This window comes from Ranitomeya variabilis, chromosome 3 (assembly GCF_051348905.1).
Source record: "Ranitomeya variabilis isolate aRanVar5 chromosome 3, aRanVar5.hap1, whole genome shotgun sequence".
In the NCBI taxonomy this organism is placed as follows: domain Eukaryota; kingdom Metazoa; phylum Chordata; class Amphibia; order Anura; family Dendrobatidae; genus Ranitomeya; species Ranitomeya variabilis.
The window spans coordinates 455,473,659-455,491,050 of record NC_135234.1 but is presented as its reverse complement, the minus strand read 5'-3'; the positions used below and the strand labels follow the sequence as shown (position 1 = coordinate 455,491,050).

Sequence of the window (17,392 nt, the reverse complement as noted above, 5' to 3'; positions counted from 1 at the left end):
GCCACTGAGAAAAATGAAGTGAAGGAGAAAATGCTAGTAAAAGCAAAATATTTATTATGAAACTTGTTCTAAAAGCATGTAATACATGAAACAATTATAAGAATAGACAAAAAAGGGGGGGAAACGGAAACCTCCAAATACCAGGGGAGACTAACACAGCACTATGCCCGAAAAACAGAGAGCTAAATTATACAGATATCATAAAGCTCATAGAATTATACACAAGAGTAGGTAGCACACAGACTCAGTTTTGGCATATGATAGTAGAGGCAAAAATCACTGAATGTGCAGCATTAAATCAGGTGTACCCAGAGTGATAGCAAAAATTTGCTGTAAGTCCCTGGGGAGTGGAAAGACACTATGTGGCCTGATTTATGTGCGATGAAGCCAAACAAGGTAGCTAGAGATAGTGATTTACCTGCAATTAAATGTTCCGGATCTGTGCGCCAAAGACTAGGTGCTGTGAGGGCTCCCCTGCGCCCGACAAGCGCCGTTTCGCAAATAGCTTCTTCAAAAGGGGCGTGGATAGTTTGGTAGGTGTTATTGAAGTTTATATAGTGTCTATGGGGATGACGATTGCTGAGGGGGAGGTCCGTTGGTGCTACAGTTGGCGCACGCGTACAGGGCCATCCCGCCTTACCAAAGGGACTTCCGGAATAGCGCACCGTGGCACGCAGTGGAACGCACTGCTGTCACGTGATTCGGCGCATCCGGAAGTCAGTGGGGGCATACGGAACCTGCGCGTGCGCACCTAGGGGGCGGACCGAGGTGGGAGAAGAAGGGGAGGGGAAGGGAATAATGTGGGAATGGGTGACTAGGATGTGATGGGAACATGGGATATAGTGGTATATATTTATATACTTATTTTCATACGCTGGCATGTGGAGGCATGTTTATGTGCGTTGGTATATGCATGGGGACAATATATATATATATCTTTTTTATGTGGCAGTTGTAAAAGAGGAAAAGCAGCGTTCACTTTCACTATACCAATTGTGCTTCTCTCCTATCATAGGCTTTCTCCCCCCCCCTTTATCAACAGTCACATTACACTTTTATATGGCGTTACCACCCATATAAATAACCTTATTTATAATGTCGCCATACCACATACCTGTTTTTCTACACATTTCCCTACCTAGACTTTATTCATCATATTTTACTCATTCCATTCCTTTAATTTTATCATTAATTATTTTGTACACATACTTATTACATCTAATTTATAGAAACACCATCCTTTTCACATATTTATGTGTAGCTTTCGCCACGAATTCAGTTCTAGCACTTGTTCATTTGTGCACAATAGTTTCACCTTAAACCTCACCAATGGCTTTTTCCTCTTTTTGGTCACCGTCCCCTTTAGGCTTCTATGTATTTTACTTTGTATATACACATGCAGTTATCATTCCTTAGGCACGCCCTTCCCGTCCCCTTCTTCTCCCACCTCGGTCCGCCCCCTTTCCCCCTAATATTTCCTCCCCCCGTCCTTTCTTTCTTTTCATCAGGGTAATATTGGGCCAATCGTTGTAGCAAACGCCCACTACTATGATGGTACGCTTGATTCGCTCCTACTGCGCATGACCCCTTCTCCTTCCACTTCGTGTGGTTGCGTCCGCTGTGCGCACGCGCATGTTGGTTCCCCCTCTGGTCCTAAGGCTAGGTGCGCAGGTTCCGTATGCCCCCTCTGACTTCCGGTTGCGCCGAATCACGTGACAGCAGTGCGTTCCACTGCGTGCCACAGTGCGCTATTCCGGAAGTCCCTTTTTTAAGGCGGGACGGCCCTGTACGCGTGCGCCAACTGTAGCACCAACGGACCTCCCCCTCAGCAATCGTCATCCCCATAGACACGATATAAACTTCAATAACACCTACCAAACTATCCACACCCCTTTTGAAGAAGCTATTTGCGAAACGGCGCTTGTCGGGCGCAGGGGAGCCCTCACAGCACCTTATCTTTGGCGCACAGATCCGGAACATTTAATTGCAGGTAAATCACTATCTCTAGCTACCTTGTTTGGCTTCATCGCACATAAATCAGGCCACATAGTGTGTCTTTCCACTCCCCAGGGACTTACAGCAAATTTTTGCTATCACTCTGGGTACACCTGATTTAATGCTGCACATTCAGTGATTTTTGCCTCTACTATCATATGCCAAAACTGAGTCTGTGTGCTACCTACTCTTGTGTATAATTCTATGAGCTTTATGATATTTGTATAATTTAGCTCTCTGTTTTTCGGGCATAGTGCTGTGTTAGTCTCCCCTGGTATTTGGAGGTTTCCGTTCCCCCCCTTTTTTGTCTATTCTTATAATTATTTCATGTATTACATGCTTTTAGAACAAGTTTCATAATAAATATTTTGCTTTTACTAGCATTTTCTCCTTCACTTCATTTTTCTCAGTGGCATTTACCACTCGAGAATGTATTTTGATTTATGCTGGAGTGACTTTAGCCACTGCTAAATATAAGGACTATGGGAATAATCTGTGTGGCATTGACCTGGTCTCTAATCTGAGCTGCTGTTAACCTGCGATTTCTGAGGCTGGTGAATCTGATAAACTTATCCTCAGAAGCAGAGGTGACTCTTGGTCTTCCTTTCCTGGGGCGGTCCTCACGTGAGCCAGTTTCTTTGTAGCACTTGATGGTTTTTGCAACTGCACTTGGGGGACACTTTCAAAGTTTGTCCAATTTTTCGGACTGACTGACCTTCATTTCTTAAAGTAATGATGGCCACTCGTTTTTCTTTACTTAGCTGCTTTTTTTCTTGCCATAATACAAATTCTAGCAGTCTATTCAGTAGGACTATCAGCCGTGTATCCACCAGACTTCTGCTCAACACAACTGATGATCCCAACCCCATTTAAAAGGCAAGAAATCCCACTTATTAAACCTGACAGGTCACACCTGTGAAGTGAAAACCATTCCCGGTGACTACCTCTTGAAGCTGATCAAGAGAATGCCAAGAGTGTGCAATGCAGTCATCAAAGCAAAAGGTGGCTACTTTGAAGAACCTAGAATATAAGACATAATTTCAGTTGTTTCACACTTTTTTAAAGTATATAATTCCACATGTGATAATTCATAGCTTTGATGCCTTCAGTGTGAATGTACAATTTTCATAGTCATGAAAATACAGAAACATCTTTAAATGAGAATGTGTGTCCAAACTTTTGGTCTGTACTGTATATTCTTACACATTGTCAGAAATTCAAGCTTAACACTGGGGGTGGAGAAGGATGACTGCTATTCCTCAGTGCTGTGCCTTATTGTACCATCAGCTAACACTGAACCCGGATATGCATGTCTTCAGAATATACACCGCTGTCCTTGCTTTGTGCTTGATATGCAGATTGCAGGCTGTCATCTACTGCCATATACAATAATTGATACCTTGCTGACATAATCCAGGTGCATCTAGAGAAAACACAAATTGAGCATGGTTCTACTAGCTATGACAAATCTGCAGCTTCAATATAAGTTCTGATCCTTCCATTCATTATTAACTCATTGCATGTTGTAGTATTAGCACATCATTCTTTTAGTACAGTTCTGTGACATTTCTTTTGATAGTGCTTCATAGTTTCCTTAGTTTTTGTGCTTGAGCATATTTACCATTATACTAATTTTTAAAGGATTGTTATCTATAAGGTAATTTTCTGATTGCTGGGGGGATCACTGCTGGAACTTCCTGCAATCCAGTGATTGGGGCTTTAGAATGAGGCCTTGTAGCCTCGTCCTGAAAAGAGCTCAGGTTCTCATGCTCGGCTTCATCTCCATTCCTTGTCTATGGCACTGCTGAGTACAGATCTCTTCTAATCCTATAGACAATAAATAGAGCGTTAATCGTCATGGCTGCTGAGCTGTAATCCTGGGGTTCTAAAGCCCCAATCATGTGAACCGTCAAGGCCCCAGAGATCAACAAGATATCCCCTATCCTTTTGTTTGTGAATAGCCCTTTAACTGATTTTGTTGAACTATTCATGTAAAACAAATGATATCCAAAAAAGTAGCATTACAATCTTGTGCATGTATTAACTAACTAGTAACACAGACTCCATTTACAGTACATATAATTAAATATGTTGACAGAAAAATGTACACGAGGACATTAAACTAATGGCATATTGTATTTCAGCAAGAAAAAATGAACTCTATCAATGAAGACCTTGTCACCCGCTTGGAGACTGTACAGTCCAACCACAAGTTACTGGAAGCACAGATACTGGAGACTCAGAAAGCCAAGGCCACATTAGAGAGAGATTTAGAAGCTGAAAGGTTAATAAAAGAACAGAAAGTCAAGGTAAGTGCTGTGCATAGAAGTGTGGCCATGAACAGTTGCACGGAGATTTGCAGTGGAAGACTTTTATTAAGAAATAGAGATTACAGTGCTGATTTTTATTTCTTATGAAAAAAGATATAAGCTTTATGCTTACATTATAAAGCTGAGCAGATATTAACATGTAGGGCTCGCTCGCAATCGCGTATAACACGGCCAAGTACTCTCTGATGGTTTGTCAGACTTAGCCCACTGCTATACTATGGGGCAGTGCAGAGGAGCAATAATTTTCTCATACCGCTTCAGTATAAGAAAACAATCTCCGCATGCTGCGGGTGTATCCAATAATCTGATCACGTGCACCACACAAGTCTGTGGGTGCGTGTGACACTTTGGACTGCACTCGGATGACATCCGCGGACACAGTCAGTCGAGAAGATGGAGAAATTAAAGGGAACCTGTCACCAGGTTTGGCCGATATGAGATGCAGCCAGCACCATTCAGGGCTGATATACAGCATTCTAGAATGTTGTATATCGGCCCCCAACCCAACCTGTAAGAAAAGAAAAATAACTTTTATTATACTCACCGGCTGGGCGGTCCGGTCTGAGGAGGGGTGTTGCTCTTCTTGGTCAGGCACCTCCCATCTTCTTGTGATGCCGTCCTCCTTCTTGGTTAACTTGGTGATGCGTCCCTACATAATCCACACCGTCTGCTCGGCATCGCGCTCCTTTGCAGACATACTTATCTGCCCTGTTGAGGGCAGAGCAAAGTACTGCAGTGCGCAGGCGCTGGGCCTCTCTGACCTTTTCCGGCACCTGCACACTTTGCTCTGCCCTCAACAGGGCAGAGAAGTACGCCTGCGCAGCAGCGCGATGCCGAGGAGCCTGTGTGGATGATGCAGGGACCAAGAAGAGCAACACCCCTCAGACCGGGCCGCCCCGCCGGTGAGCATAATAAAAGTTCTTCTTCTTCTCTTACAGGTTGGGTTGGGGGCAGATATACAGCATTATAGAATGCTGTATACCAGCACTGAGTGGCAGTGGCTGCATCTCATATCAGCCTAACCTGGTGACAGGTTCCCTTTAATTTCTTCAGCATAATCAGCCCGGATCTTTCCCATGACAGGACATGCACCAGTGTGAGCGAGCCCTTAGTCATATGTTTCCAGGAGGTATAATAAGGAAATAGCAGGATTCAGGTTCATGCTCCAGAATTAATATTTTATGGTCCATATATTTGCTAATATCGGCATGTCTGGAGAATAGATTGGTCATCCTTAATTATGCAGTGATGCTTAGCATTATGTCTCTATTTTCAGGATCAAAGCTGTGCTCTGAAACAGATCGAGGAGCTACAAACGCTGCTACAGAAGGAGAAAAAACTGCTTCAGAAAGTCTCACAAGACTTTGAACTTGTCAAAAAGGTAAGTCTGACGCTGTAGACTGTTTATTGTATAGTACTTTTAAGTTGTACTGCATTCACCTTTGCAATCTATTTCCCAGTTTTCCGTAATCTTTGACAGTTGTAATACATTACTGGTTTTATACTTAAAGGGGTTGTTCAGTCTAAATCGATAATTCTGCTGTCACTCTGTGTGACTGCAGACTTATAAATCCCCCAATGCTTGCTCTGTGCACTGCAGGGATTCACCGATTTCTGAGCCGGGATCGGAGGGTATGTATGAGTTATACATACTCCTGGCCGCAGTCTGTCCAGTGGGCGTGGCCTTGCTCCATACACTTGTATAGAACGAGGCCGCGCCCGACCAGTGACTCGGCTGTCCAGTGGGAGTGGCTGACTAGAGGGTGTGGCCTCACTCCGTATATGTGCACAGAGAGCGAGGCCACGCCCACTGGTTGGGAGTATGTATAACTTATACATACCCACCGCTTCCGGTTATACCTCACGGCGCGCAAGTGAATATGAAGATAGAAAAAGTGCTGCTGGATTAATATTATGAAGCCTTTATTTAATTTTAATTGACGTGTTTCGACCACGAAATGGTCTTAGTCATATCTATATCTATATCTATCTATCTATCTATCTATCTATCTATCTATCTATCTATATATATATTGATATGACTAAGTTTGTTTAGCGTGCATTGAAGTTTGTTTAGTGGTCGAAACACATAATTTCTTCACATTTTCATCTGTCGTGCATATGGAATTTAAATGAAGATTAAATAAATGAGTTTTTTTTATAAAAATCCAGCAGCACTTTTTCTATTAACTGTACAGCACATGATGTGAAGGAGACTCGGCCCAAAATGCAATTCTGTAGTCCAGACCATTTGCTGATATTGAGTCCACTAGCTATAATGGGTGAATTCAACTTTTGAGGTCTTTGGTGCATTTGGAGAAGAAAATAATAATTGTGGGTGCAGGAAGGGGAAGTGTAGATGTGATCCTCAGTTCACCATTAAAGGGGTTTTCCCATGAACAAAGTACATTTTAGTCAATAAATTTTGAAATAATAAGTCCCCCCAAATTGGTCTCTGTGCTGAAATAACGTCTGACCGTACAGGGACATGGTTTGATCATACCACGTATCCTGAGCAAGGGGGGAAGCAAAAGTGTATACAGTCAGGACAGTCCTCCCCTCCCCTGCTGTCCCGACTATATACTCTTTTGCTTCCTCTCCTGCCCAGGAGCTGTGGTATGATCAGACCATGTTCCTGTACGGTCAGGCACAGCCATTACACAGTACACAGCAGGGGCACATCTATAAGATTATCTCAGCACAGGAACATTTTATTTAACACATCGAATTTTGTGAATTATTATTATCCTAGATTTATTGATTAATATGTACATTGTTCATGGGGAAATCCCCTTTTAAGGGGTTGTTCACATTACTTGGGAAAAGCTCCTATTGTATATCTCCAGCAGAGGGGCAACATAGCTCACTTTCTGGGTGTATAAACTGTGCAGTATAGGGTTTTTTCTATGCAAAGGGTTCCTGCATAGTTTGCTTCCTAGGCTTTTCTATATAGTTAAGAAAGAAAAGGTACAGTGAGAAGAAGCTAAGAGACTCTCTTTTGGGTACACTTGGCTTATTCATCAACAGCTAAAATAATGCCAAAACGTTCTGTTATCAGGTGCCAGGCTTTTACTATTGTAGGGACTATTTTTAGTTCTATAAAAAAAATATGTCTAGTCTTTATGGTCACTGTTTCATTCAGGATGCACAGAAGAGCACACTGATGGGCATGGAAATAGCAGATTATGAACGCTTGGTGAAAGAGCTCAACCAAAAGATTACAATCAAGAGCAGCCAGCTGGAGGACTTGGAGCAGGAGGTCCGAGTGCAGAAGCAGAAACAGGAAATTCTACACGAAGAAGTCTGTAAGAAGCTTAGTCTCATATTCTGTATAGACCGGCGGACACATTCCTGGGCTGCTTACACTAGACATTATCCCATCCTGTTATGGCAAGCCATTCCTTCGCACTCGTATACTTCAGATATTACTGAGTGTATGTGGGCTAATGGTTCTGAACAAAGCCCGCTGTATTGTTTATTGTTTGCTGCTTTTTTTGAAAGCCCATTTAAGCTTGTTTTCTGTTCTAATTTGATGTATTTTGCCTTATAGCATTTAGTCACCTGCACACAACTTATTGCTTACTATATGTATTGTGCACCCTGTTTTTTACCCCCCCCCCAACCCATTTTTTTCTCTACATTATTTTATTTTATTTTTTTAACATAAACATGCATGCTGTGACTGGTTAAACATGCAAGCTTAATTCAGTGGCGCACCCTTTAGTATACAACCCGCTTGGCCCTTCTTTTCTCCCTGATGGTTTAGTATGATGGCTGTACCCGAAACTTCACCAGAACTAATCACCTGTCTAAAGGGTGAGTGATAACTTACTGATTGGTTGGGGGTCCGGCCGATCCTAAGTACTAGGCTATGAAATGCCTGTCTGAATAGAGCAATGGCTGAGCATGCATTCCACTGGTCCTTTTATCCCTTATGGGACTACCAGAGATAGCAGAGTATGTCAGTACCATAGAAAATAAATGGAGGATAAATGGAGGGGTGGTGTACAAGCCAAACTACCGCTCCATTGAAGCAATACTCTGCAGAGGCCTGTTCTCAGGATCCATGGGGGTTGCAGTGATCAGACCTCAAACAATCCTTTAGTTATCTCCTATTCTTTGTATAGGTGATAATTTCTAAAGGTGGTAATAACCCTATAAGGAACTGCTCAGACAACCCCTTCTCAGTCGGTATCAAGAGGAAGTCAGAGCTACGGCTGGCCGCTCGCTTCCTCATGATGGCTGATTTGTCCGAAGGCGGGGAGAGTGAATCCAGCACTGATTGGTCCCCCGATATCGCGTGATATAACTATTTGACGCAAGCCCCTGGAGAGTGAATACCGACAACGCTGGAATGGCGCTGACACCGGAGGTGAGTATACAGTAATTATTTTTCTGGGGACAAACATGGTGATTGAGAAGGGGTTGTCCTAGTAGTGGACAACCCCTTCAAAAATAGTAGCTTTATAGCAATAATTATCTACAATTGGAAATCAATGGTGGTTACGTCTACGACAGACCCATGAAGATTCACTTTATATCTTATTAACATGTGAGTAGTGTACATTGTAATATGTGCAGTGGAAAGACAGTGAAAACTTATCTTCTATATTCTTTTTCTTTTTGCCTAGCATCTCTGCAGACCACCTTAGAACAGCAGGAGGAACGCAGTACAAAGATGAAGCAACTGCTGGTAAAGACGAAAAAGGAGCTTGCCGATTCTAAGCAGGCTGTAAGTACAGAGTGGTGTCACGTCCGATATGGATGATTGTTTTCTGGGATATTTACCTTGTTATTGATACATATATTATACTGTATGCTCCAGGAATCTGATCTTTTGATATTTCAAGCCTCACTAAAAGGTGAACTGGAGGCAACTCAGCAATATGTGGAAGCTTATAAGGTAACATTGTGACCTGGGTATGAATGAGATTATCTTTGAGCTTGTTACATATGATTTGTATCATTGCAAATAAAATAGTACAGTTTCAGTGTCTACCTAACCGTAATGGACACTCGTGATTGAAGAGGGCTTTCCTGAAAAATTACTAGAAAATATGATGTGTGTGCCAATGGAACTTCCCTTATCTACAGAATAAACTGAGACTATTTGCTCTAATTGTCCATCAAGGGTTTCTCCCAACATTTAATAGACCTGATTTCTTGGAACACAGATGACGAGCTGTACCTAATTTATACATAGGTGCAGGTCTCTTAGTAAATGAGGCCCTTATTATAAAGATCGGTGTATAAAATGTTGGTCCCTGTGTTCTGTGATACCATTTCATGTCCTTTCTTCAGATGATTTACATTCTCTATTTAGATTCAAGTAGCGGAGCTGACATCGGAGAAGCACAAAGTGCAGGAGCAGCTTAGAGCGTTGACGGAGCAGCACAACCGAGCAGCCAGCACGTACCATCAGAAGCTGCTCGCTCTCCAGGAGGAGTGCACCGCTGCCAAGGTACCAGCTACACCCGCTGCTTATTGTGTGGCTAGAAAACACTGCTTCACATATCAATCTTTAACCTACATTGTATCAACGTTGTGAAAGTGTCTTTTTACAGTCCATTCTGCATTTCACAGGTCTGCTCCCATTCTCTTCATTCTGTTGGCTATTTTCCAATTCTAGCCATGTGTGATATTGTAACGATCCAATACTCTGGCATGGCTAGAACTACTTAGGGCTCCCTGCACATTTAGATGAAAGTCGGCCATACCTGCCAAACTTCTGATTGTATTGGTGCCTCCTGACTCTTCTACCGACAGATGAAGCCTCAGTTTTTTGTTTTTAGTGCAGATAAACCGTTGCGGGGTTTGACAGTGGTTTTCTCACCTCTGCCTATTGAAGCATATGAACACTCAGCCTTTCCAAGCATCCATATGTATTTGGGAGTCATAAGACATAGTTGTCTAACAATAATAAAATCAGTCATCCGATATGCCTAAAAGTGCTGCTCCACACAAAGTTGTGCAGTGAATCAGCACCGACGTGACGGGTGTCCAATGACTAGACTGTGAGTGATGGAGAGTGTGCAGGTAGGGAACACAGCTATTCTTTGCTCCTTCTTGAAGGCTGTTGATTGAGATCTGTCCCCTGCTGCTGCACGGCAGATTGTACTAGATGTAATGTTAGATGAGTGGACCCAGTTTACCAGAAAGCTCAGGGCTTTAGAGTTATACACTGATGCGTGTATAGTGCCAACATATTCCATAGCATCGTACAGAGAGCTCAGTCTAATTTTTCTGTTCTTTGTTTCATAGTTAAAGGGAATCTGTCACCAGGTTTTTGCAGCCCCATCTGAGAGCAACATATTGTTGGAAAAGAAACCCTGATTGCAGCATTGTGTCACTTAGTTTACTGGGCACAGCAGTTGTAACACAGTTCTTAGATGTTGAATGCAGCAGAGCTGAGAAAGCTAACCCATCCCACACCACAGCTTTCTATGTACATTGTGTAGTGACAGTGAGCTGCTAATCAGTTGTGGGGCAAGATTGGACCACTTGGCATGTGGGAGCTAGTCTGGCAGTGATAATCTCCAGCTAATAAAACACTCATTGTATTGAACCATCACACAGCCTAGTAAGTGACACATCGCTGAAATCAGATTAAATAGCAAAATCCTGCTGACAAATTTCCTTTAAATGGGATGCCTAACTCGTGTGAGCTGTTTGATTTGTTTCCTTGGAGCTTTGTGTACACATTCTCCTTCCTTTTCAAAAGTTCTTCTTGTGGACCGACACGGGTACCTTTTATGGTCAAAGTTCTCAGATTGAATACTAACAATATGTTACCAAATGTAAGTTTATTCAACTGTCTTCAGAAGTTCTGGATTGTAAGTTGGCAGTAAATTGAAAATTGAATTTTTTTTTTATGATTTAATGTCATGCAATGTAGAATGAGATTCCTGTCATTTGGACTGGAACCACTCATTTACTTTTGGCTTACACTGGATCTTATCTTGGCGGTATTTACTTTTTTTTAATAAAAAAAATTAGATTTGCTTTGAAGATGTCCTCTATCACCAGATTTTGGCTACTTCATCTGAGAAGCAGCATGACATAGGGGCAGAAATCCTGATTCCAGTGATGGATCACTTACCGGGCTGCTTTCTGCAGCTTTGATAAAATAATAATTGTTTTCTCTACTACACATGTGCTAGTACTCTGAATACTGAGCTCTGTATAACCCCTCTCACACCACTGATTGGTAGATTTCTGTGTACACCCTGCATAGGCAGAAAGCTGCCAATCAGTGATGGGGTTGTTGAGTTTCACAAAGCTCTTGAATATTTAGGACTTTATTATAATAGGTTTACTAGTCCTCTAATGATCATCTTCTGCTGATAAAACAGTGACTTTGTCAAAACTACAGTAAGCAGCCCAGTATGTGACACTTGAAATCTCTGGACTCAGGGTCTCTGTCTCTACTTTATGCTGCTTTCAATGACTTGATTGAAGTATAAAAGCTGTATCCTTGTCCTCTTCCTCTCCAGTCTTTTTCTTGCCTTGTATGTAAAAAAGAAAAAAAAACTTGCATTACGAGACCCCTGTATGTTAATCTCTGGGCTGAATTCCTGTATATCACAAAAGGTTAAAGGGAACCAGTCATTCTGTTTTCCCTGAATAAACTACCTCCACCTGCCCTAAGTCCTGTTGATCAGCACTCCAATGACCTGTTCCTAAGCGCTCAGCTTCCCCCATATCTGAGAATATACCTTTTCTTATCCTCTTGCGCCACATGCAGCGGTCCGATGGATGTTGCTGGTCTGGGCTCTGCATTTTCCCTTTCTCCCATGACGGCACCACCTGGGAGAGGGCATCTGCCCATCAAGGACAGGAAGCCTACTGAATACAAAGGCGGTACCTCTCCTCTTCATCATTAGGTTTTCAGAGCATGAGAGGACCTCCAGACAGTAACATAACTATCACCAAATAAAACATTCCTTCTGAAACATCCTTAACCCCTTAATGACGGAGCCAATTTGCAACTTGATGACCAAGCCAATTTTTACAATACTGACCATTGTCACTTTATGTGGTTATGACTCTGGAACGCTCTAAAGTGTCCCACTGATTCTGAGACTGTTGTTTCGGGTCATATTGTACTTCATTAGTGGTAACATTTCTTCGATATGACTTGCGTTTATTTATGGAAAAAAAACAAAACGGAAATATGGCGAAAATTTTGCAATTTTCAAACTTTGAATTTTTATGCCCCTAAATTAGAGAGACATGTCACACAAAATACTTAATAAATAACATTTCTCATATGTCTGCTTTACAGCAGTACAATTTTGGAAACATTTTTTTTTGTTAGGAGTTATAAGGGTTAAAACGGGGTCCCCAACCTGTAGCTCGGGAGCCACATGTGGCTCACGGTCCCATGAGTTGTGGCTCGCGGCTGTCTGTTAGCTTAGTGCATTAGCTCCGGTTCTAGCAAACCGGTATGAAGAGCACATCTGAAAATGGTGAATTTTGTGAGCAGCCCTGCACAGAAGAGCAGATCAGGATGCACATATACTGGTCTTAGGGGTTTTCAGATGATTTAAGTATGGTACGCTGGAGACAAGATGATACCACCTGTCAGAGGAGGTGCTTGAAGCTGGATGTGACAGTGACTTGGGAGCGCTTTATAGGAGAATACTGAATGGGGGTATTGTGGGAACCTCTGGATCTTTGTATACTGCTTTGGGGTGATTTTTTGTGGAAAAATCATTATGCCTGTAATGGGGGCTTTGGTTGCCACTATTGTGAAGGGGCGGGAGTTGAATGTGGCTCGCGTCCCTCTCTCAAGGCTGGATGTGGCTCTCAAGGTCAGAAATGTTGGGGACCTCTGATAGTTGACCAGCGATTTCTCATTTTTACAACAAAATTTACAAAAACACCCAAGTGTGACACCATTCTAAAAACTGCACCCCTCAAGGTGCTCAAAACCACATTCAAGAAGTTTATTAACTCTTCTGGTGTTTCACAAGAACTAAAGAAATGTGGAAGGAAAAAATGAACATTTTAATTTTTTCACCAAAAAATTACTTTAGAACCAATTTTTTTTTATTTTCACAAGGGTATCAGGAGAAAATGGACCACAAAATTTGTTGTGCAATTTCTCATGAGTACACCGATACCCTATATATGGGGAAAAGCCACTGTTTGAGCGCATGGCAGGGCTCAGAAGGGAGGGGACTTACAGGTAACAGGATTTTACAGAGCCTATGACAGCACCCTTATATTCCCTCCCCGTTTGGTCACTAGTGGGGTGCACTTAAGGGTGTTTAAGAAGGAATGTTTTATTTGGTGATGGCTATGTTACTGTCTGGAGGTCCTCTCGTGCTCTGAAAACCTACTGATGCGGAGGAGAGGTACCGCCTTTTTATTCAGTAGGTTTCCTGTCTTCGACGGTCGGATACCCTCTCTCAGGTGGTGCTGTCATGGGCTCTGTAAAATCCCGTTACCGGTAAGTAACTAAGATTTTCCTACGTCATCCACCGTCTGTTCACCTCTTGTACCTGCACAGTGAAGGACAAGCGCTGTGCACGTGCAATAAAAACCCTGTGGATATCACAGCCATGTCAATCAAGGCAAGGCAAGAGGACACGTATTGCAGGGACTGAGAAGCCGCTGAGAATAGTGTAGTGACACCAGTCGGACTGTACTGTCCATGCGGTGCTGAAGGATTATATAAGGTATTTCCTTAGATATGCGGGGAGCTGGGCACTTGTGGAGAGGTTGCTGTTCTTCTGTTCAAGATGACTTAAAGGTGATGGATTTAGTTTATATAGGGGAAAACATGCTGACCGCATGTTTAAAGATAGAAGTTGAAATAAATTCCCATGGTCTTGGCGACTAGGAATTTAATTTGCATTGATTTTTTTTTTTTATGAAATGTAATTATGTTTTCTTGTGCAGTATGCCATAAACATTCTTCTAAATGTAATTATTGGACTTGTGCAATACGCCATAGGAATTCTGGAAAGTACTTGTACTGGGAGCAGCACACGCTGCTCTCATACACTGTGTGTAATAGCAAGGCGGAGATGAAGTAATAAATAATAAGAATTTAATTTCTATAGCGCCAACATATTCCGCAGCATTTTACAATTAAGCAGGGACATGTACAGATAATAAAGACATCACAAAGTAACACACAGTTCAACAGTTACAGGAGGAGTGAGGGCTCTGCTCATAAGCTACAATCTATAAGGAAATCGCTGGGACACGAAAGGTAGAAAGTGTTTGTCATGTGTGATCCAGCCATCATTATAATAAAAAGCAGAGCTGTGGAGTTGGTAAGCCAAACCTCCGACTCCTCAATTTCCCACACAGCACTTGGGTCACTACTGAGCATGTGCATAAAGTGCAGCACAGATTCATCTCCACTAAAAGCCGAGATCAGGAACAGAACAGACATTTTTAGGACATTTCATAACTTTACCTAATTCTTACGAAAATATTTACAGCACATCCTGCATTGTACTACTGAACCCAATGTATTATATATTTTAGGAGTTGAAGTCAGTCTATTTTATGCCAACTGCGACTCCACCAAAATCGAATCCACGACTCGGACTCCGACTCCATGATTCAGACTTCGAATCCACAGCCCTGAAATCGGGCATTTCAAATAAGCTGCATGAGTCGGTCATCAGCCAGTATCTAAGTGCAGTTATGGTGTGCTATTGGGTGCATAGAAGATGTGGAGACAGATGAATATAGGGTTGAGATTCTGAGGAAAGTTTACAAAGAAGGAACAGGGGTAAAGGTACCGTCACACTAAGCGACGCTGCAGCGATACAGACAACGATGCCGATCGCTGCAGCGTCGCTGTTTGGTCGCTGGAGAGCTGTCACACAGACCGCTCTCCAGCGACCAACGATGCCGAGGTCCCTGGGTAAGCAGGGTAAACATCGGGTTGCTAAGCGCAGGGCCGCGCTTAGTAACCCGATGTTTACCCTGGTTACCAGTGTAAAATGTAAAAAAACAAACAGTACATACTCACCTTCGCGTCCCCCGGCGTCCGCTTCCTGCACTGACTGAGTGCCGGCCCTAACAGCAGAGCGGTGACGTCACCGCTGTGCTGTGCTTTCACTTTACCGCCACCGCTCAGTCAGTGCAGGAAGTGGACGGCGCGGGACATGTGACAGACAACAGAGGGTGAGTATGTACTGTTTGTTTTTTTACATTTTACACTGGTAACCAGGGTAAACATCGGGTTACTAAGCGCGGCCCTGCGCTTAGTAACCCGATATTTACCCTGGTTACCATTGTAAAACATCGCTGGTATCGTTGCTTTTGCTGTCAAACACAACGATACACGGCGATCTGACGACCAAATAAAGTTCTGAACTTTAATCAACGACCAGCGATATCACAGCAGGATCCTGATCGCTGCTGCGTGTCAAACACAACGATATCGCTAGCCAGGACGCTGCAACGTCACGGATCGCTAGCGATATCGTTTAGTGTGAAGGTACCTTAAGTTGGGTTACTGAATTGAGGTGATAAGCCTATCGAAAGAGAAGTGTTTTTAAATCACACTTAAAAATGTGAGGGCTAGGTATTAGTCGGATTGTCCAGTGTAGTGCATCCCAGAAAATTGGCGCAGCACTAGAGAAGTCTTGGAGATGGAATTGGGATTTTTGGATTATAGAGGATATTAGTCATAGATCAGTTGCAGAGTAGAGAACATGGGTAGGGTGATAGACAGATATAAGGGATGAGATATAGGGTGGTGCAGAACTGTGGAGAGCTTTGTGGGTGAGAAATAAGTTTCTATTGTATTCTGAAACGAATAGGCAACTAGTGCAGTGAGCTGGACAGAAATACAACTCTGGCTGCCGCATTCAGGATTGATTGGAGATTAGAAATTTGGTTAGAGGGAAACCGATAAGTAGAGAGTTGCAGTAGTGCTGATTTAAAAATGAATAAAAGGAACAGTAAGGCTATGTGCACACGTTGCTGAATTGCCGCTGAAATTTCCACGGCAATTCCGCAACTCCCTGCCGCGGGTAAAACGCAGTGGAATTGGCATGCGTATTCCCGCCAAACACTAGCGTTTTGTAATTAGCTTGCAGAATGCTAGCGTTTTCCAAGCAATCTGTAGCATCGCTTGGAAAACTGATTGACAGGTTGGTCACACTTGTCAAGCATAGTGTTTGACAAGTGTGACCAACTTTTTACTATTGATGCTGCCTATGCAGCATCAACAGTAAAAAGATATAATGTTAAAAATAATTTAAAAAATAAAAAATGGTGATATTCTCACCTTCCGGCGGACCCCGCAGCCTTCCCGATCCTCGCAATGCTCCCGGCAACTCCCGTTCCCAGGGATGCCTCGCGACAATGACTCCAGATGACGTAGCATCATTCGAGACCGCTACGTCATCACAGGTCATTGTCATAAGGCATCACTGGGAACGGGAGCTGCCGGGAGCATCGCTAAGGCCTGGGCTGGATCTGGGGCCGCCAGAAGGTGATTATATAACTATTTTTTATTTTAATTCTTTTTTTAGGGCCTGGAGGAGAGTCTCCTCTCCTCCACCCTGGGTACCATCCGCACATGATCCACTTACTTTGCGCATGGTGGGCATAGCCCCATGCGGGAAGTAAGCGGATCAATGCATTCCTATTTGTGCGGAATCGCGGCGATTCCGCACAAAGAAGCGTGCTGCGTATTTTTCCGTGATGCGATTCCATCGCTGAAAAATATGCATCATTAGCACCGCATTGCGGAATCCTATTGAATTCAGTGGGTTGTGTTGTGTATGTGTTTTCGCAGTTAAAAACCATGGCAAAAATGCATACAATCCGCAACGTGCGCACATAGCCTAAGAGTCTTGAGGGAACCACCATATTAAGGGTAAGATTAGAAGAGTAAGAGCCTGCAAAAGATACTGTGAAGGATCAGTCAGATAGGTAGAACAATCAAGAGAGAACTGTGTCCTTGAGGCCAGTAGAGTGGAGCATAGTAAGAAGGAGCTGGTGATCCACAGTGTTGAATGCTGCAGAGAAATCCAGGAGAATCATCAAGGAGTAGTGGCCATTTGATTTCGCTATTAGTAGATCGCTAG

The 17,392-nt window shown here is 43.0% G+C and overlaps 1 protein-coding gene across 2 annotated transcripts in view; it reads left to right on the top strand.

Annotated features, from left to right (window-relative positions):
* GCC2 (GRIP and coiled-coil domain containing 2) overlaps positions 1 to 17,392 on the top strand; it is an 83,264-nt gene that overhangs the window by 46,634 nt on the left and 19,238 nt on the right. For both annotated transcript variants that reach the window (XM_077296592.1, XM_077296591.1), the window contains exons 11-16: positions 4,140 to 4,304; positions 5,602 to 5,706; positions 7,468 to 7,630; positions 8,957 to 9,057; positions 9,151 to 9,228; positions 9,649 to 9,786. In XM_077296592.1, coding sequence (XP_077152707.1) covers positions 4,140 to 4,304; positions 5,602 to 5,706; positions 7,468 to 7,630; positions 8,957 to 9,057; positions 9,151 to 9,228; positions 9,649 to 9,786 — 750 coding nt within the window. The remainder of the gene's footprint in view (positions 1 to 4,139; positions 4,305 to 5,601; positions 5,707 to 7,467; positions 7,631 to 8,956; positions 9,058 to 9,150; positions 9,229 to 9,648; positions 9,787 to 17,392) is intronic.